This window comes from Danio rerio, chromosome 25 (genome assembly GCF_049306965.1).
Source record: "Danio rerio strain Tuebingen ecotype United States chromosome 25, GRCz12tu, whole genome shotgun sequence".
In the NCBI taxonomy this organism is placed as follows: Eukaryota; Metazoa; Chordata; class Actinopteri; order Cypriniformes; family Danionidae; genus Danio; species Danio rerio.
In genome coordinates, this window is record NC_133200.1 from 20,875,915 (window position 1) to 20,897,410 (window position 21,496).

The 21,496-nt window shown below is 35.0% G+C and overlaps 1 protein-coding gene across 9 annotated transcripts in view; it reads right to left on the reverse strand.

Moving 5' to 3' along the window:
- The window catches only part of atp2b1b (ATPase plasma membrane Ca2+ transporting 1b), a 55,276-nt gene that overhangs the window by 22,033 nt on the left and 11,747 nt on the right, over positions 1-21,496 (reverse strand). For 7 of the 9 annotated variants that reach the window (XM_073942128.1, XM_073942126.1, XM_073942127.1 and 4 more), the window contains 3 exon segments: positions 14,635-15,046; positions 3,815-4,012; positions 1,339-1,596 (listed from right to left, as the gene is read on the reverse strand). In XM_073942128.1, coding sequence (XP_073798229.1) covers positions 1,339-1,596; positions 3,815-4,012; positions 14,635-14,824 — 646 coding nt within the window. In that variant the 5' untranslated portion in view covers positions 14,825-15,046. 9 annotated transcript variants of the gene reach the window in all.

Below are 21,496 nucleotides of genomic sequence, written 5' to 3' on the forward strand. Positions count from 1 at the left end.
AGAAGAGTTTGGTTCAAGCTGTTGAAATGTTAAGAAAGTGCTGTTTTCTACACAGTGGAAGCAAATCCACTTGCTGTACAAATCCAAAAGATGAGGATGGATTGCTACAGAGATTGTTGTTGATTTACAAGTGGTGAAGAGGCTTCCTGTGCTGAAAATCAGTTAGATGTTTTGTTTCTGTTCAGTAAAAACTAAACCAATCATAACAGCCTAATCCATCTAGCCAATCAGATCAGAGCTGCCTCTCAGATAGGAGAGGCTTATACACGCCAGATCTTTGAATGAACCATTTCAGAGACTTTGAGAAAAGAGCTGATGTTGCTGTGTCTATTATTAGCCTATTAAAGTGAATTGCAGATTGGATTTCTGTTATACTGATGGAGAGGCTCAGTGTTTGAGGACTGAGTCCAATTTCTTAGGCTTTTGGACAAATGTACCACTCAGCCTGCATCCAACAACTCTTCTGAGGTATAAATTAAACATTATTTCTAGGCATTGTATTGTCTCCCGGACTAAGGCATCTGTCTGCTATTATATGTATTCCTTGTATAATTATGTGTATAGTTTGAGCCAATATTTGATATTTGATTTTTGCTCTAGATCTGTGTTGTTTCTGACAAAATCCTTAAATGAAGTATTGTAAGAAAATGTAAAGTATTTTGGATGGATGTACACCCATAAATAGAGACAAATTTAAAAAATGGCAGAATTTGGCTATAACCATCCCAGGTAGCAAAGAATTCTGGTCCAGATTTGACATCAATCTGGCATGTTAGGCATTCATCTGGCACTGGCATACAGCATGTGGGTCAAACATGGGCCGGGTTTGGCAGAGGTGGCAGTCTCGCAGCACACAAGATTTGGCCCAGATGTAAAACGTAGTATTTGGCCCAGATAATAAAAATTGATATGTTGGTAATTTTGGCCTGTCTTGACCTACATTTAAAATACATTAAACTAATTTATGAGTAAAAAAAAAAAATTCTACCAATTAGGCCCCTTTAAGAAAAAGCACGCCCATAGCGTGCCTAAAGCGCAGTGCTTCATGGGTTTATCAATTTCATTGTGACACACCAAGCTATCTGGCCCAGTTCAGGCCCAGTTATGAGTTATTAACTTGGCTGTGACTTGACCCAGATTTGGTCCATGTTTGGCCCTTGTCTGGAAGCCAGCCTTGGTCCAGTCATGTGCCGTAATTCACTGCGACATGTGGGCCAAGCAAAACCTGTTAGTGAGGGCCAAAGCTGAGCCAGAAAAAATTTGTTATGTGGGATGGTTAAATGCAAAATGGCAGACTAATTCTACATTTAATCCAGTTTTAAATCTTCATCACTGTACCATATTTAACTTGTGCGATGTCTCCGACCACAATCTCGGACACTGGTATCTGAATGACTTGACCGCCTCTGAGTACTGTAAACCTCTGCTCTTGTTCAATCCGGCTTTGGAGTCCACGAAACTGTTTCTCTTTACTCCAGTCGTTAAAAGCTGTGACAAGAACCACGCAGACGACAGACAGGAGGATGGCAGCACCTTCAATCCAGCCCGCTTCTGCCTCCCCCTCATCCTCGACACCTCCAGCCGCCCGACCACAGTCTGCACCAATCAGAAGGTCACAGTCAGTAACAGCTACTTGAGTAGTAACTTGTACTACTTTTCATTTGCACATTTATTTGGCACATAATATAGCTATGCATAAAATATGTATATATTATAATATATAATAATATATATTATAATATATATTATATAATATACCATACATACATTTGCCAATTTTTTTTATTTTGTCACTTTTATTCTGTTGCTCTGTGGAAACTTCTGTCACGAAAAACAATTTCTTGTACTCGTAAACATTTGGCAATAAAGCTCTTTCTCATAAGTTCTACATATTATTTTTTAACTGCTCAGTACAACATGTCTACTTCAATCAAAATTGTTTACCTGTACAGTATTTATATTTGATACAATATTATTATATTGTAGGTATAGCTCGAGGACGAAAATGAAGAGCGAGGGGGGGTTTTTGGGAGATCGCGGATGAAAATGAAGAACGGAGGGGGGTAGGAGGGTGTATTGGCGGGAAATGACAATAAAGCCAACTTGAACTTGATAAAATGTTTATATGCACTATTCTTAGAATTAATATAAAAAAATGCATCAATGATGAATTAAATTGCTCAAGAGTACATATATGCTAATTTGCTAAATTATCAATGAATGCTAAGAAAAAAATGTCTCACTGTTTCCTCAAAAATATTAAGCAGCACATATTTTCAACATGGATAACATTAGGCATTGTTTAAATGTATGTCCAATTATCCAAATCAGCAATAATTTCTGAAAGATTATGTAAGACTAAAATACAAGAGTAGCGATGTGTTTGCCCTCACAGTAATAACATTTTTGTTATTATTATTTCCCTCTTTTTTTCTCATTAAATAAAGCCTTGAGCATAATATACTTACACTTAAAACATCTTACCAACTCCAGAGCTTTTATTTTTAATTCATTTAGATCCATATACAGTATGAACAATTTTTTTAGACCTAGGAGAGGATCATCAAGGGACCTCAAGCTGGGAATCTAACTTGGGTTACAGTGAGCAATAACCACATGTCTATTGGCATCAACATCGAGTTCCAGTTTTAACACTGATAAACTGAAATGGGTTCATCTTGAATATGATACGACACTTTTTGTCAAACTATTTGTCACAAACATGCAAGAAATTAAGTCACAATTGGCATTCTTTTTCTCTTCTTAAAAGGACCATCCTTCAGAGGCTTTAAAACTAAAGTTTAGCTTTGTTACGCCACATTTACATGGAGCGTCAGCGTCAACACTTCCCATTCATTTTAAATGGGTGACGTCAGGCATTGCCGAACTGCATTGTGGATCCGTCAGCACCGCTTCAGTGGCATTGCTCACTGCAGAAATTAGGACTTTTTCAACTTTGCAAGCACCAACAGAAGCGTCAGCCAATCAGATACACCAGCTCAGACAGTAGCCAATTACTGACTATTTTCATTGGCTGAGGCTGCTATGATGATCGCATTAGCCCCAACTTCAGACACACCCTCTGTCAAGCGAATGAGGCTGAGAATGAGGCTGTTTTATAATTGTGCATGGCTTACCCAATATAACTAAATAATGCCAATTAATTTATAACTAACTTTTTTTTGAGAAATGAAATATGTGGATAACAGAAAACATCAATGGATTCTCTAAAACAGGCCAGATGTTTCTGCAGATTTTATTTTAGTATGAAGATGATTTTCCCTCTTAAATAGAATATTAAGTAGAGGCAAAGGTTTTATTTTTCACGCCTCCCCTTATCTTTCAGTCACAGCAAACTAATAGATGGAGGGGCGTGGCTAAACATATTTGGCCTAAGCTGCCAAACTGATATCAACAGAGAAGTACTGCCATTCCAGAGCGGGAGCAAGTCAGATTTTGATTTACGACAAACATTTAATAAACAATTTTTTTCACTGAATTAACGATGATGTGGAAGGCTAGATTTGCAATTTTAATAGGACACTTCATTCTATTTGAGGATCATCCTAAATGTTGCAGATTATACACAAAATAACACGATTTGCAAAATCTTATTGCTAAAAGCACACCATGATTCAGATAAAGTTTGTTTCTATCTCAAAAAAACAACCCAAGGTGAGCTGAATACATAATGGTGCTCACCTTTAGGCCATGTTACAATTTCAAAATCATTGTTATTCAGCAGCGCCACTGAGCAAGAGAAACAGAGTGGTATTATTAATAAGCATAAGCTTAAAAGTCCAGTGATACTCACGTTCTCTCTCGGCATCGGGAGGTTTATAAAAGGAAAGGCCTAAGGATATTATGGCTGCAACTTCCAAAATAATTAGAGTCACATCCTGCAGTGCTTCCCACACTAATTGAAGGAATGTTTTTGGCTTTTTAGGAGGTATAAAATTTTTTCCGAACTCTTCTTTTCTTCGTGCAATGTCATCGGGATGACCACTTAAGCCTAGACAAAGAGAAAGAGCAGAATAAACATTACCACACTGAATACAAAATTTGAGAAAAATTTTCCCTCAGAAATTGCTTTTAAACTTAAACGTTACCTAAAACTGCTGAAATAACACTCTAAACCAATAGTCTTTTCTTGTAAAACATACTCTAGTAACCTTCGTTATACCATTTTCTTGCAATGTATTATATTGTCACTCTATAAAATGGATTTCTGCATTAAAACTTGCCTTTAACTTCAAATAACTACAATACATTACTGCAAAATTCATTATTGGTGTACTGTACAGAATTCAAGGACCCTGCTAGAGAAATAGCAGAAACCAACATTGAATTCTTAATAGTTTTAATGGTTATAATGAAAATTATACTAATAATTTTATACTAATATACTAATAATTCTATGGACTGTTGAAATCAATAAATCCTACAGGAATATATCCCACATTAGAGACCATGACAGTATACTGGATTTAATGGTTTTAATATGATGGATTGTAATGTTTTCATGTTATTTGCAGTGGAAATCATTAAAACTTCTGTGATGGTTACAATTATTTTATTGAACAGTGCACTCAATTCTTGTCACAGATTTCCTTTTATTACTAATGGTGAAACATTAAAATACTAAGCCAGAGTAACGTCAATCAGTTTTTACAATGGAATAGGATTATTAAAACACAATAGCATTGTAGCATTCTCCTTAGTTAGATCAGCTTCCTTGGTTACTCAGTAGTTTAGGATGATATATTTTTCTTATTTTATTATGCGGTTTCTTATTTAGATCCTTGTTAACTTATCTGAACACAGTTTTTGAGTTTCAGTGTGAAAAACAAACTTGGAGGATAAACTGAAGCAAAAATAGTGTACAGCTCCCACCCCCTGCAGACCCATCAAAAAAAACAACTTGATGTGATGTTTTAAAGAGTAGAAACAAAAAGCATCTGAAAATGATGCAGATAAAAGCATCTTACATTTTTATTATACAGAATGCCCGGACATAACGGTTTTCAGACCTTTTATTCGGAAAATGACTGAAAATGATACTGTGGACATGGAGTATTTTGAGTTCTGCAGTTATTTTGTTTGTTTTCAGTTTGCACTGCATTATGGAACCAGGATCCCTGCACTATTAGTTGTTGATGTTGAAAATGCATCAATTCATCAATTACCAACATTTGTAGTAGTCTGTAATAATATGCTGTATAAGAAATAATGAATACGGAAATAAGTCTATAAAATAACATAAAAGGTACTGTCAGATATGTCATATTCTTAATAATATTTATAAAGGAAACATAAACCCTACAGTATATGTGTCATTTACATATATTTCAGTTAATATGGCAAGTGAATGCATGTTTTTACCAAATCTAATATTGGATTTTATTTTAAATGCGTGTTTGTGTAAAACAATATAATTTGCACAAAGAAATGATGGGGTTCTTCTCTAAAAAAGTAGTTACTCCGCCCAGTTTGTCATTATGGGCGTTTTACGTTATAACTAACGTGGTTCAAGCGATGGATCTGCGACAGAGAAACTAGATGTTTTGGGAAACACTGGCCACTACATCGTTCTTTTCCCAAACGATGCATCGTACTATGATAGTTCAGCTGCGAGTTTCATCGTTGTTTGGGAAACGCACCCCAGGTCTCACTAGAAGAAGAGACAGTACTGTCTCAATGTGATCTTCTGGCTAAATAAAGGAAATAATAATAATAATAATAATAATGGGGGTGATGCAGTGGTGCAGTAGGTAGTGCTGTCGGCCTTACAGCAAGAAGGTTGCTTGTTTGGTTCACGGCTGGGTCAGTTGGCATTTCTGTGTGAAGTTTGCATGTTCTCCCTGCATTTGCGTGGGATTTCATCTGGATGCTCCGGTTTCCCCCACAGTTCAAAGACATGCAGTACAGGTGAATTGAGTAAGCTAATTTGTCCATAGTGTATGAGTGTGAATGAGTGTGTATGGATGTTTCCTAGGGATGGGTTGCAGCTGGAAGGGCGTCCGCTACGTGAAACATGTGCTGGATAAGCTGGCGGTTCATTCCGCTGTGTCGACCCCCAATTAATAAAGGGATTAAGCCGAAAAGAAAATGAATGAATGACTAATAGTAATAATAATCATAATAATAATAAGAAGAATATGACAAAAAATCTTTTTGATGGAAAGAATACTTTTTATTGTGTCACAGGCAGCATCAAATTGTTTAGTTGTGTAGTGTATGACTTTTAGCAATTTTTTTTTAACATGATTAAATTTGATTAGATGATGACACACACGTACACTTGTTTAGGGTCTGTTTCAAGATTTTGAACACTGTTGTTTGAAAAATTCTATTCATTAAATATTTGTTCAAATCACAGTTTAAACAAAAATAAGAGGATGTTTTGTGTTTTTATATATGGTGCATCTATATGTAAGTTTTCAAGTACATTTAAAAAACATACATACACATGTTTTGAATTGTACCTGCAGTTTTCAAAACCTGACAGATGGACCAAGTTGAGTGAAAAAGCCAATCCTCAAACTTGGATTTTTAAAACGCTTGAGAAATTGAATAGGATTTGGAGAGGGGTTTTGTTTTGTTTTGTTTTTCATTTTAAACATAATGGATTCCCAAAAAAAAAAAAAAAGTACGAAGATTTCCAACCCGTACACAAGCAAGAGCACAGCCTGTACGCTAACACAGTGTAATCCTCTCTTCCTTCCCTTGCTCAATTACAAACCACTAGTCCTCTACCCCCTCAAAGGTTTACCCACTGCTGGCAAGGGCAAAAAATGAATGTAAACCCCATGCAGCAGAGCAGCGGCCAGTGAGATTAGCAAGAAGCGCAGCAATGAAGAGCCTGCCTCGCTTTGAGGTGAGCGGGATTACATGAGGTAAATTGATCTGGTCCCACCTGTCACAACTACAACTGTCTGTTATGGCTCATGACAGAGCTAAATATGTCAGCACAGAGAGCTAAGCCAGTGCGAATCCACCTGGAAAAAGGATGGATGACGAGGTAAATTAAATCAGTAATCGAGATCAGATTGTCTTTTCAAAACGTGTGCAGGGCTTATGCTATTTATAAAGCATCAACACGCAAAAACAGACATCACAAGAGGAGCGTGTAAACATATTTCACTGGAATTATCAAGGGAAACATAAGCTGATCATGGTGTTAGACAAATGATTGAAATATGAAGAAGGACTAGATAAACTACAAGCACAGAAAGAGATGAATTAAGAGTTGGAAATGTGCAATTGTAAAATGTAATACAGCTCAAAAATGTCTAGTGGTTAATAATGGTTAGCAATTATTCTTGATTTACAGGAAAAATAAAGCTAAGCCCTACATTTTATACATCTTTTAAAATAGTGTTCCCTAATCAGGGAATTCCCTAATTCATTCATTCATTCATTTTCTTTTCGGCTTAATCCCTTTATTAATCTAGGATCGCCGCAGCGGAATGAACCGCCAACTTATCCAGCATATGTTTTACGTAGCGGATGCCCTTCCAGCTGCAACCCATCTCTGGGAAACATCCAAACACTCATTCACACACACACTAATACACTAGGGACAGTTTAGCTTACCCTGTTCACCTGTCCTGCATGTCTTTTGACTGTGGGGGAAACCGGAGCACCCGGAGGAAACCCACACGAACGCAGGGAGAACATGCAAACTCCACACAGAAAAGCCAACTGAGCCGAGGCTCGAACCAGTGACCCAGCGAGCTTTTTGCTGTGAGGCGACAGCACTACCTAGTGCGCCACTACATCTCCCAGAAAAACATAAATAAAGCTAAAATATTTTTAAATGAACATGTAAGTTGACAATGTTTAACAGATTTAATCCATTAATTAACACTGAGTAACATTTCTTTAAATATCTAGTAATATTAAACAATTTGTTCAACATTTAGTGACTTCTGTACATTTTACAATTGAACAATGTAAAGTTGAAGACAATTTGAGCATGTTTGAGTGAATAAAGATTCAATACATATATTTTTATTCAAAATTAATACTGGCATTATAAAGAACACTAAAAATGACATCTGCTGTTTGTTTAAACTAGTTGAGCTGAAACAACACAATTCTTAAGGTTTTCAGGGCACAACTTACTTGTTTATTCAATCCACTCAAATTTGTAAAAACTAATAAGTCAACTTAAAGGTGCAGTAGGTGATTGTCATCAGAAACATTTTTGTGTGCTGGTTGAAAGTCTCTACACATTCCAATAGTAATGAATAAAGTAAATGATCTGAATGTATTTATATGTATTTTATGTCCAAAAAAAAAAGTTTATCCAATTAAATATTGTTGGACTGATAAATAACTCAATTACGTCAGGTTTCTCAAACTGTCTGTCAACAAATTTAAATTTGAATGTCTGCCTAGCCTCTAAAATCAGACAGATACGTCACTCGCACACACACATGAAGCATGCATCTACAGCTGACAGAAAGACATCATCTGGCATACTCTGCATCAAGAACTTCTTTCTGAAAGAACAACATGGCCTTGTATGCATGAAAAGAAAGATTGTTTCTAAAATCAAAACTTTTTAAAACCCTGAATCAATATCGGAATTACTTTTGACCCGCTAGAGGGAAATGACGATATGCAGTTCAAAACCACGATCTGAGGGATGACACCACAGCTGAAGTATTTCTTTTAGACAGGTATGTTTAAAAACTATTTTAGCCACGCAAAGCTTTTGTAGATTGTGTTCCTGTTTATGAATGGGTTTATATGTATGGAAGGGTTGTTCAGCCACTGAAAACAAAGATTGCCTATTTTCAAGTTCATGGAGTACCTTTTACAACATCGACAATATAGTGGTTAAATAGACCTGTGCATTTGTTTAGTTATTCAAGTGTTAAAGGAGCTGAAAACAAGCAATGTATGATGTACAGCGAGTGTAACCCCACCGGTCCTACAACACCCAACCCGCTCCGAGCTGGGATCGAACCGGCGACCTTACGCATATGAGTTGGTTGCTCTACCAAGGAGGCTAAAGACCATGGCCTCTAGCATTTGTCGCTAGAGAACCTTTTGAGATCAGAGGAGTGAGGTTTACCTGCACAGCACACACTAGCTGGCCTCAGTTACACTCACCTCCCTAAACCTCACTCCCATCCGGGTCATGGCACCAATGTAACTCCGCCATACTCAATACTCACGCCAACCAACCCGCTCCGAGCTGGTATCGAACCAGCAACCTTCCGCATGGGAGTCAATTGCTCTACCAATGAGGCTAAAGACCATGGCCTCTAGCATCTGTCGCTAGGACACCTTTAGAGGTCAGAAGCGTGAGGTTTACCTGTAGACAGCACACACAAGCTGGCCTCCGTTACACGAGCACAATTGAAAATGAAAAGTCAATTGTTTTCTTGCTAACATCAATATAAGTGTAATGTAAAAAGATGACAGGAAATTTTTGTCTTTAGCACTCCTTTTTCTGATCTAATTTTTATTTAGTTTAATTACATAACAAAAGTAAATGTGCTCTTCTGCCTAACCAGCTTTACTGAGGTGAAGTTTGATTTATATTCACACATTTGTTCATTTTTGAACAATGTCAGCCTGTGATACACTTTTGGGAAAATATAATTCCTGCACCCGCTGGCCTGTCCACAACTACGATTGATAAAGTGTGTGTCTCCATAGAGTTTTCTAACCGGTGAATGAAATGATCTAGTGTTATATCTAATCAGTGCGTGTCGTGTGTTCATGACTTAAGGAGGCGAGGCTTTGGATGGCAGGGGAGGGTCGTACAATTTCTAAGCTATTATGCTAATGCTAGCATTCTGGCAGAACACCTACTGCACCTTTAAAGTGTCAAGAAACACCAAAACACATTTTTAAGATGTTGACAGTCATGTTTATGTCCCATGTTGCAAAAAACACTATTAAGACACATATTATATTTAGCTAACAAGTAAAAAATTCTGAAACAACGTCATAGCGATTAGATCCTTGTGTAAATTGGCTGTGTGTACCGGCCAGTACAAAGTGACGTCATTGAGTTTACAGCATCTGTTCATTTATTCATGGGAAAGTCTTGGTTCAAACTAATCAGTGAGCTCTATTGTGTATGAGGTTCAACTTCATTAATAAGCATGATATAGCTTTGAAGACTCTTTTTACCTGTTACAGTGTTCAGAGAGACGCCATGTTGTGTTGCCAACCGTAATTCAAGCAAGTAGTAAGAAGAATTGTTCTGAGACATGGGTCATCAGTGTTGTGTTTATAAATGTGTCGCATTGAAGGTTTTGTTTCTATTTCCCCGCAATGAGAGCAGAACTTACATGTGGACCCACATATGTGGATTACAGTGGTCTGCTAACATGTGACAAAAAATATGTGTGTAAGGAACATTTTTTACCTGAGAGCTTTTCGAATCTGAATATGGTAAAATCCAAATTTGCCATTTGTCTTCTTTTAAAAAAAGACACGGTTCCAGTTGGTGTTGATTGTCCTGTCTCTTTAGGTTTGGTAAGTGTGTGATCAGGGTTCTTCACGTTTATGTTTATTCAGATGTCAATGTTAATTAGTCGCCAGCAGTACTCTGCTATGTTTAAGACATACCTTAATCAAACAGATTTAGTTACAAAGTTTACAGTAATATAACAACATTATGAACTGAAAATCTTCCACTTCCACACAGCTCTCAGATCCGCTGTAAATGCTGCCCTCCGAATCACTGTCTATCTCCCCTGCATCTGAATTGTGTTGCCTCTGTGAAAATCAGGGTGTGCACGTATGAAACTCCCCTTTTCATGCAAACCCTTCCCTCTTTAGCCCTTTAATTCCTCCATGTTGTCTCAACACAAATCGATTATGTGGAACACAGCATTTTTTACAGTGTAAGTAGGTTTGTAACCTGGAAATGTTAATTAATTATTTATAGTTACAGTTTTTCTCAGTTGCTTTGGTGCATTTCTCACAACACTATTTACATTTGTACAACAGTTAATGCATTTCTCAAAACAATTAGTCATTTGTGCACATCACAGTAGCAGTTTCTCAATCCTTCCAACAAATTGTAAAGGCTTTTGGACATGCTTGCTTTCATACAACTATCTGCTGTTTTATAACATCATCATTTGCTAATGTCATGTCAGTCAAAATTAACTAAACTTGTGAATGCCATCCATATTAAACTAATAGTCCTCATTTCATTACTTGAGTCATTACATACAAAAATGTTGAACTGGTTGTCAAAATCTGTCAAGCTAATTTTACAAAAAAAAATTTTTTTTTTTTTCCTGAAAATGTCTTCTAAATTGATCAATTTTATGGATGATTTACAGACCTATGTATGTTGTTGGTTAATTTACAGTATGTACTGCAATATTGTTTACAGTTGTGCACAGCTCTACGCAAAGGAAGTTTCTGTTTTTTGTAAGTAAGGATGTGTTTATTCTTTTGCACATGTGAATAAATTAGGATTGCAAAGAGCAAATGCAGTAAAAATGTGCAACATACCTATTCAGTGTCTTGTACTCAGATATCTCACTAAATGCAGTGATGTCTAACTTTAGTGTAGTTCTCAAATTGCTGTGCAAATACTATATAGTGCTGTCTTAAGCATTTTCAGGACGTGTCAACAAATTTTTTTTTTTTTGCATTGGTAAACATTTACAGAGTAAAGTGTCATAATGAAAACAGGTCAAACCATTTGACCATCTTGTTCATAAATAATGATGTCAGGATTTTTCATCTTGATGACACTGACACTTTCATTAACATCAATACTTGCTTTTGAGGAATGAGCAATCCATTTTAAGCAAGTGACGCGCTTTTGCAGGTTATCAACTAGGTTTTGCAGTTTGTACTAATTGTTTTGAGAAATGCATTAACTGTTTTGCAAATGTAAATAGTGTTAATAGTTTGGCTAATGCAAAAACCTCTCTTTGCCTTTTAAAACTACACTGTAAAAATTACTAGTTGATTTTACTTAAAACAAGTGAGTAAACCTGCTGCTTTTAAAAAGATTAGTTGACTTTACTTTTTAAAATGTAAGTAAATTAACAAGGGCTTGACATTAACTTTTTTGATCACCAGCCACTGTGGCTAATAGTTTTTCAACATTACTAGCCACACACCATTTTCATTAGCTACAATTTTGTTGTTGGGAAAATATATTTTATATGCATAAATGATTTAAATTTTGTGTTATTTCCGCATGCCTCCTCATTCAGTTCACATTTTTGTGTTGTGTATGACCTTGCTCAATGAGCATGAGCAAATGGGTTGTGGTTTCATAGTGTCACATTGCAATTCGTTTTTATTTCACGTGACTTTTTAGGGCTAAAAACTGCAGATTTACCAATTTGTCTTTAGTCCCACTAAAAATAAAAATTCTTAGCCCAAAATAACTGTAAGCAAAAGAAAGCTAGTGAAAGCATACAGTGTGTGATAATGAAAAAAAGATCACGTAAAAGGTTAAAGTGAAAGCAACCTGCTGCTTACAAGAAGCCCTTTAAAAAACTCGAGCTCTTGAAACCAGCATGACTGATAATATTATTTCTTCCAGAGAAAGTCTTGTTTGTTTAATTTTGGCTAGAATAAAAGCTGTTTTTTTAAAAAACATTTTAAGGTCAAAATTATTAGCCCCTTTAAGCTATATATTTTTCGATAGTCTACAAGAACAAACTATTATTATACAATAACCTGTCTAATTACCCTATTAAATACCCTACTAAATGAATCAGCCATTTTGAAAAAATCATTTAAATCCAAACTCATTAAAAGCTCAAAATATCATTTATATACTCACCGGCCACTTTATTAGGTACACCTGTCCAATTAATGCAAATTTCTAATCAGCCAATCACATGGCAGCAACTAAATGCATTTAGGTATGTAGACATGGTTAAGATGATCTGCTGCAGTTCAAACCAAGCATCAGAATGGGGAAAAAAGGTGATTTAAGTGACTTAGAACGTGGCATGGTTGTTGGTGCCAGATGGGCTGGTCTGAGTATTTCAGAAACAGCTGATCTACTGGGATTTTCACGTCCAAACATCTCTAGGGTTTATAGAGAATGGCCTGAAAAAGAGATACATCCAGTGAGTGGCAGTTCTGTGGGTGCAAATGCCTTGTTGATGCCAGAGGTCAGAAGAGAATGGCCAGACTGGTTCTAGCTGATAAAAAGGCATCAGTAACTCAAATAACCATTTGTTACAATCGAGGTATGCAGAAGAGCATCTCTGAATGCACAACACGTTCAACCTTAAGGTGGGTGGGTTACAGCAGCAAAAGACCACACCGGGTGCCATTTCTGTCAGCTAAGAACAGGAAACTGAGACTATTCACACAGGCTCACCAAAATTGGACAATAGAAGATTGGAAAAACGTTGCCTGGTCTGATGAGTCTCAATTTCTGTTGCAACATTCAGATGGTAGGGTCAGAATTTGGCATCAACAACATGAAAGTGTGGAAAAGATGGCTGGTGGTCGTGGTGGTGTAATGGTGTTGGGTAGAGCTGCACAATATATCGTTTTAGCATCGATATTGCAAAGTGATCCGTCGTAATAGTTACATCGCAGAATATGCAATGTTGGGTTTGTATTATAATTCTTCATTTGCATGTGTTTTTGATGACTGAGATTTTAAAATTACTTTAAAAGCATTCAGACATAATAAATTGTACTATTTGTGATTTTAACATTGATTAAATTTACTGAATTTTTTTTTTTATCATTCAGTTACTTTACTTGAATACCGTTAGTCTCAGGAAACGATCAAACACTTTTTTCTATTTATTTTTTTATTGTATTTATAGATTGTTGTGCATAAAAATACTCAAATGTGCAAATACAGAAATGCACTGCAAATAGCAGACCACATCGCAAATGTGTCGGTGGACCCCCAAAAAGTTTATAGATTGTTTATTAGAATTTACTTAATGTTCTGGTGAAATTTTATTCATATTGCAATATATATTGAGAATATATATTGCATATATAATTGCATTTTAATATATATAAAAATAGCAATGCTAGATTTTTCCAATATCGAGCAGCCCTATTGTGGGGGATATTTAGTAACAATTGAGCATGGTGTCCATGCCACATGTGTATCTAAGTGTTGTTGCTGACATATCCATACCTTTATGACCACAGTGTACCCATCTTCTGATGGCTACTTCTAGCAGGATAACGTGTCATAAAGGGTGAATCATGTCAGACTGCTTTCTTAAACATGACAATGAGATTACTGTACTCAAATGGCCTACACAGTCACCAGATATCAATCCAATAGAGCACCTTTGGGATTTGGTGGAACGGGAGATTAACATAATGGATGTGCAGCTGACAAATATGCATCTGATATTTTTATGTCAATATGGACCAAAATCTCTGAGGAATATTTTCAGTGCCTTGTTGAATCTATGCCACGAAGGATTAAGGCAGTTCTGAAGGCAAAATGGGGGTCGAACCAGTACTAGTAAGTGGCCGGTGAGTGTATATTCATGACTGGGTTAAACTTGCAAAGGTACCAGCACACATAAAAAAAATAGAAGTTTTCAAATCTAAATCAAGATGTAATCAAGTGGGTTTATTGCGATGCTGAAAAAGAATCAATGCATAAAGACTGGTTGCAAATGAAATATTTACCTTCTATCGGTGATGATTTTAACTTGGAGCAGAGTCCTTGAACATCTCCATAGCACTCCTGAATTCTTTGTAATCCATCCGTTCCTCTGAGTTCCATAAGAGAACGAAGCTCTTTGAGTGTGCAGCCAAAATGTCCATCATGATTGGCCTCTGGCTTGTACTTCGACCCACGGAATGAGTTTTTGGCCATGGTCCCACTGAAGCGCACCGAAAAACAGTGGAGAAGTGTCTTCCCCTTGGGTAAGCGCTGACAATATCCAGACTTATTCCCTCACGGATGCAGGAAGCGACTCTTCTGATGACAAACTAAGTGTAATTCAAATGCCTTTTCCATTTGATTTTCTGGTGTATCTTCTCTCATCCTGCTTTGAGTCACTGAAGATCAATTCTTCGGTTGTGCACCAAGTTACATCTGAAACAAAAACCAAAAGCAAGTTGATTACATGCTCCATCATTCCCTTGTCAGCTTTTATGAACATTTAGTGCTTGAAGCCAAATAAAACGGCAGTATTACTGGCACACCTGGCAGATCAAGTGATGCCAAGTCAATCAACAAAGCAAGTCGCATCAAACCAGATGTCACTGTTTAAAGATGATGTTAACAGGTACGCAAAGAGACGGTCAGCTTTTGTAAAGGCCCTTCAGTGGAAAAATCTGTAACGTCTGCTTAAAGAACACACTTCTAAAATTAGCCGTTACATAAAACCGGCATCTTGTCTAGAAGAGGCCTGCCAAAGGCAACAGATATGACTCAAAAAACAAAAGTTCAGATGTGTGACTAAATAACTGAATCATTATTATTTTTCTATTTATATACTACTATTTTTCTTTATTTTTAACATTTATCTGGTATTTCTATATATTTCTCCTTTTATAGTATATTAGTCTGACATTTACACACAATGAGATTTTTTGTTTAATAAATATTGATATTTAGAATCATTTTTATTTTAGAATAAACCCATTTTGTAACTTACTGTAACTTATTGAGTTAGCAAAGCAATATTAACTAATCTATCTCTTCTTTATTTATATCATATAAATTATACAATAAATTCAAATGAATGAATTAAATGTGCAAGTTTTACAGCAAATCAGCAACTAAATCTGAGACTGTTGTAATTGTAAATCATGTCACGACTTGTTTGCACTGATTAAAGCACATTCAAAAGTCACAGTCGACATCAGTTTAGTAAACAAATGAGCAGTTTCGAGACTTTAAAATCCCTGTTCATTTTTATTGATGCTTACAAGCATTTAATATTATTTTAGTACAATTTTCAACACCATTGTTTACTTTGTTTTGTGCTTTTTTTAGACTTGTATTAGTTTTTTTCAAATAATTCCACTGACGTTTAATTATTTAGTTATTTTCTCTCATTAGCTTAAACAATTTTTTTTATCTACATCATTGCTTCTCAAGTACAAAAAAACTACAAAATGCACCAACAGAAACCTCATTTCGACTGTAATAATCCCCACAAAACTAAAACACACCATGAAAGCCGGCAAACCTCAATTCACAATCAAAAAACACAAAGACAAATACTCACAGATTTATTTAACGTATCCATGCCTGCAACAGCGGGACAAACACGGCACGGTGAGAAGCTGCTGCTTTCACACAACATATGATTCTCTGTCACAGCACCGGCACAAACTAAACAGAGTCTACATTCCAACGCGACGTGCCAAAAACTTCTCCTTTTCTTCATCAAATAATTTGACCTTCAATGGACGGTCTTGAGGTGCACAGTCTCCATTAGAGGAAATGGCTTGCTGAATGATTATCTCAGGAAAGCTTCTTGCTTAATCTAATTAGTCAATCTGTGGCAGTAGTGAGATACAAAGCTATACGGCTGCTGTAGGGGAATAGTATGCACCGGTGAACACAGACAAATATATTTACTTGTTCCTAGACAGTATGGCCAATTCATTCAGACTTCTAAGTGCAACCGAATAGCGCCTGAGGCATAAGATTTGCTCTTAAGTGCACAAAAAGCCTTAATCTGGTACATTTATGTCATTCAGAAATAGACTACGGAAATTTCACAAGAATAAGGCACTATTTGATGCTTTATGTACACTAAAATGTACGTGAGGTCTAAATTGTTATTTTCAGATGATTACAAAGTCTATCATTTGATAAAATATGTCTAGACAAAGTAGCCTTTTTATCACCGTGCTAGACTAAATGCTCTCAAGAATAAACTAAACATGGAAAGAATCTGTGAAGCTTTCTGTGCGGCTGCAAAATATCTATATTTGTTTATGCTGTGAATGAGAAGTGTGAGTCACGCTGCGACGGCTCATGGCGCTCTTGAAGTCAAATATAGAATATTACTGTCTAAATGACCCGGATAAATGAGAAGTGAGAATGAATTGCACTTTGCCTCAGAACAAATAAACAGGCCTTTACATGGAAAGGACTTTTGATAGATTTAATATGTCCAGTATTGTATATTTCAGCTTTTTTTACTCTTCACTTAACACAAAGGCTAGTTTATAGATTAACAGACTCTTTTATTCTTTTCTGTGTTACATATTCTATCTATCTATCTATCTATCTATCTATCTATCTATCTATCTATCTATCTATCTATCTATCTATCTATCTATCTATCTATCTATCTATCTATCTATCTATCTATCTATCTATCTATCTATCTATCTATCTATCTATCTATCTATCTATCTATCTATGTGTCTGTCCATCCGTCCGTCAGTCCCTCCGTCCATCCATCCATCCATCGACCCATCTATCAATCTATCTATGTAATCCAGAATATATAGTAACATATGTACGTTTCTTGTCATCTCAACTTACATCACTTAAACTGACTAAAACTATTTACTAAAACTAGTAAATCTAAATTATTCTACTAAACTTAAGCACTATAAGCTTAGTTGGAACCTGATTACAGTTTTTTTCAGTCGCTTTGTTGCATTTCTCACAACACTATTTACATTTTCACTACAGTTAATGAATTCTTAAAACAATTAGTACAAACTGCAAAACCAAGTTGATAACCTGCAAAAGTGCGTCACTAGCTCATCATGGATAACTCATTCCACAAAAGCAAGTATTCATATAAATGAAAGTGTCAGTGTCATTAAGATGAAAAGTCCTGACGCAATTGTTTATGAACAAGATAGTCAAATGGCTTTGTACTGTTTTCATTATGACAGTTTAATCTTTACATGTTTTCCAATGCAAAAAAGTCAGATTTTGGTGACACTGCCTGAAAATGCTCAAGACAGCACTATATACTATTAGCACAGCCTTTTGAGAACTGCAGTCAAGTAGAGTACAAGACACTGAATATGTATAATTCACTTTTTTACTGCATTTGCTCTTTACAATTCTAATTTATTCACAGCATTGTGTAAAAAAATAAACACACCCTTATTTACAACATGCATAAACGTCATTTGGGTAGAGCTGTGCACAGCTGTAAACAATATTGCAGTACATATTGGAACTGAACCTACAACATACATAGGTGTGTAAATCATGTAAATTGTTTAATTTAGAAGACATATTCAGGAAAAAAGATTAACATTTTGTTGATTAAAATTTGCTTGATTTTGACTAGTTCATCATTTTTGTATGTAATGACTTCAGTAATGAAATGAGGACTATTAGTTTAATACAGAATGAGTATTAAGTATTTACAAGTTTAGTTCATTTTGACTGACATGACATAAGAATATGATGATGTTATAAAAAAGCTGAGAATTGTATGAAAACAATTGATGCATGCTTTTGCAATTTGTTGGAAGGAATGAGAAACTGCTACTATGTTGTGCACAAATGTCTAATTGTTTTGAGAGATGCATTAACTGTTGTGCAAATGTAAATAGTGTTGATAGAAATGTACTAAAGCCAATGAGAAAATTTGTAACGTTAAAGTAATTTCAAGTAGCATAAAAACATTTGTTGTTATAACTTTCTGACAAATATTTTGTATTTTGTATTTGTTTTATTACAGTACATATAAAAACATTCAAGTTACTTTTATTCAACATTATTAAATTCATTTTGATTGGAAATTACACAGGCTTCTTCCAAAAAATAAAAAGGCAATGTAAAAGGGGCATCATTGTGTAAAAAAAAGAATTAAATAAAGTGTCAGTCAGAATTTGCTAGAGGTATGATTAATTTCTGGCTTAAATATACAGTACATATAGACCGTAAAAAACTCTTGGTTGCCTTAAATTTTTAAGCTAAATCAAATAAACCTTATGAGTCCATTGAACTTATGTTATGTTAAACTGATATAAAACAGATTGCATAACTTTAAAATTAACATAAAATGACCTAAAACATATGCTGTCAGGACTAATTGATCATATCATTTTTTACAGTGTATATACAGTATGTATATATATATATATATATATATATATATATATATATATATATATATATATATATATATATATATATATATATATATATATATATATAATTTGAAACATTTGATTTTAGTTTTAATTTAAATTTTTTGTAGCTTAACAATAAAACAAACCAATAAAAGGTTACAAAAAATTTGAAATGACAATCTCTAACCATCCCCATCATTCTGCCTCTCTTCTCAGATGGGATGGTGGGTCAAATTAAAGGTTACCATGGGCCAACTTTGGCCCGTGGGCCCTAGTTTGGGCATCTCTGACCTAGAGGAAACTCACGCTAACACAGGGAGAACATGAAACTCCACACAAAAACCCAACACAAAAAAAGAAATCCTAGTCCATTTGGGACTCAAACCAGTGACCTTCTTGCTGTGAGGCAAGCCACTTAGCTACTGTGCTGCCCATCTTCTGCAACTAACAACCCCTTTTCTATTAAAAATTTAAACTGACCTTCTAACTATAAAATCTTTTTTTCTCTCTATAATGTGATGTATTTATGAATTCATCAAAGTAAGTCGCTTGAGATAAAATCATCTGCCAAATGAATAAACGTAAGTGTAAAATCAATTAAAATATATAAATATTGTAGTGATTTATAGTTTTAAAGAATTTTTAAATGGTTAAAAGGTAAGTTAGCAATTAGCCTTCTTACAGAAACACTGATAAGCAGGGGCGGATGTAACCAATAAGCAAGGTAAGTGGCCGCTTATGGCCCCAGAAAATCTGAAGGCCTCACAAATTAATACCTTGAAGTATATATTATATATAACCTCATTTTCTATCATATTTTGTATGATGAGGATCCCATTTATTACATCGCAAATGTGCAAAAGTGTCCCCCACCCTCAATCATGGAGCAGTCCAGCAGTCAAATTAGATAAAGATTTAGTTTTAAAACTAAATAGTTTATAGTTGTAAAGCCATCTTAAGAAAACAAATAATTTCAAACATTTTACAACATGCATTACATGTTGTTATTATTATCTAGACAAAATGTAGAAAATGAGATTGAGTGACATAAGAGTAAGAACAGCAAAATAAATCAATTAAAAATAAGTAAAAGTACAAAAGGTGTGCTTTAGAACTTTCGAGCCCCATGGAATTGGAATTGCTTAGGGCCCTCAAATCACTAAATCTGTCCCTGCTGATGAGGAATGTTTTTTGTAAATCTCAAATGAAAAGATAAATACATGAATATATAATAAAAAATTTACCCAAGAACAGAAGTAAAGCATCAAACTGTTGCTGTAGTTACCGCCACCTGTAGCAGAAAGCACCATCTGCTCACATCTACTAGTTTACCGTGACTAATTTGAAACTTTGTGTTTACATGACTGGATATTATTATCAGTTATTGAATATTTCGATCTTAAAGCAGTTATTAATTAGTTATTATTAAAGGTTTTCCTATACCTAAAACCTGGCTCCTATGGCGATCAATTTCTTAATTATAAAAAACTTGAATCCCAGAACAATTGGAAGATATATACATTTTTATTTGTTTTTTATTAAGAAAGTGTCTAATCAGTTCATAAGTAACATTATTCCTCAGCTGGGACTGTTTAACCCTTTGACTCTGCATTGAAATTGAAACTACAGATAAGCAATGAGCACCGACAGAAGAGTATATGCTATGATACAGCGAAAAATCCTGGAATGTTTTTCTGAAAAATCTTAATCTCTTTATGATCAAAGAGTTGTGTATATTTTGAATCACTAGGGGGTCAATAAATGATCTTTATTCTAGAAATGAACTTATCTCCCTTGAAGGAAGACAAAAAATTATAAATGGGGGGTCAGCCTTTTAATACTGAAAAAAAAATTTTTCTGATCTTTATTTTAAATAATAATATTAATAATTAAAATAATAGATAATATAAATACACATATGATTACCCCTATAATGGTTCATACTACTGTGAATGTATAATCGTGCCAATCAGTCTATGCAAGAAAATATTCATTAAATAGTCTGAAACTGCAGATGTAGACCACACTGTAATTGTTCAAAAGACTATTTCTACATACAGCCTAAAAGTAAAGTCAAATTAGATGCATAGCTTGTATAAATTGATCACAGTGACTTCTAAAATAGATAATCAGAGTATACTGTAGGCAGCGTTTTTGAAGGTTTCAACGAGTTAACCATTATAAATGAAATTTTAGACAAGGGTATGTCAAGGATTTTCACTTGTCCAATCAAAAGTGATTATAATTCAAAACATTTAATAATACAATAATAATCATAAAAAAATAAAATAAAAAAAGGTCCGGTCAGTATCCTCAGCAGTAAATAAATGAAGACCTTTTAAACAAATGTTACTGTAAGGAAAGTAATTGAGATTGTTGATGATTGTATGAGTGTTAATGGCCAGCCTGGGTAGCTATACATGAACAAAGGAAAATTAAGACGTGTCAAAAATGATTTAAGACCTACAACACATTA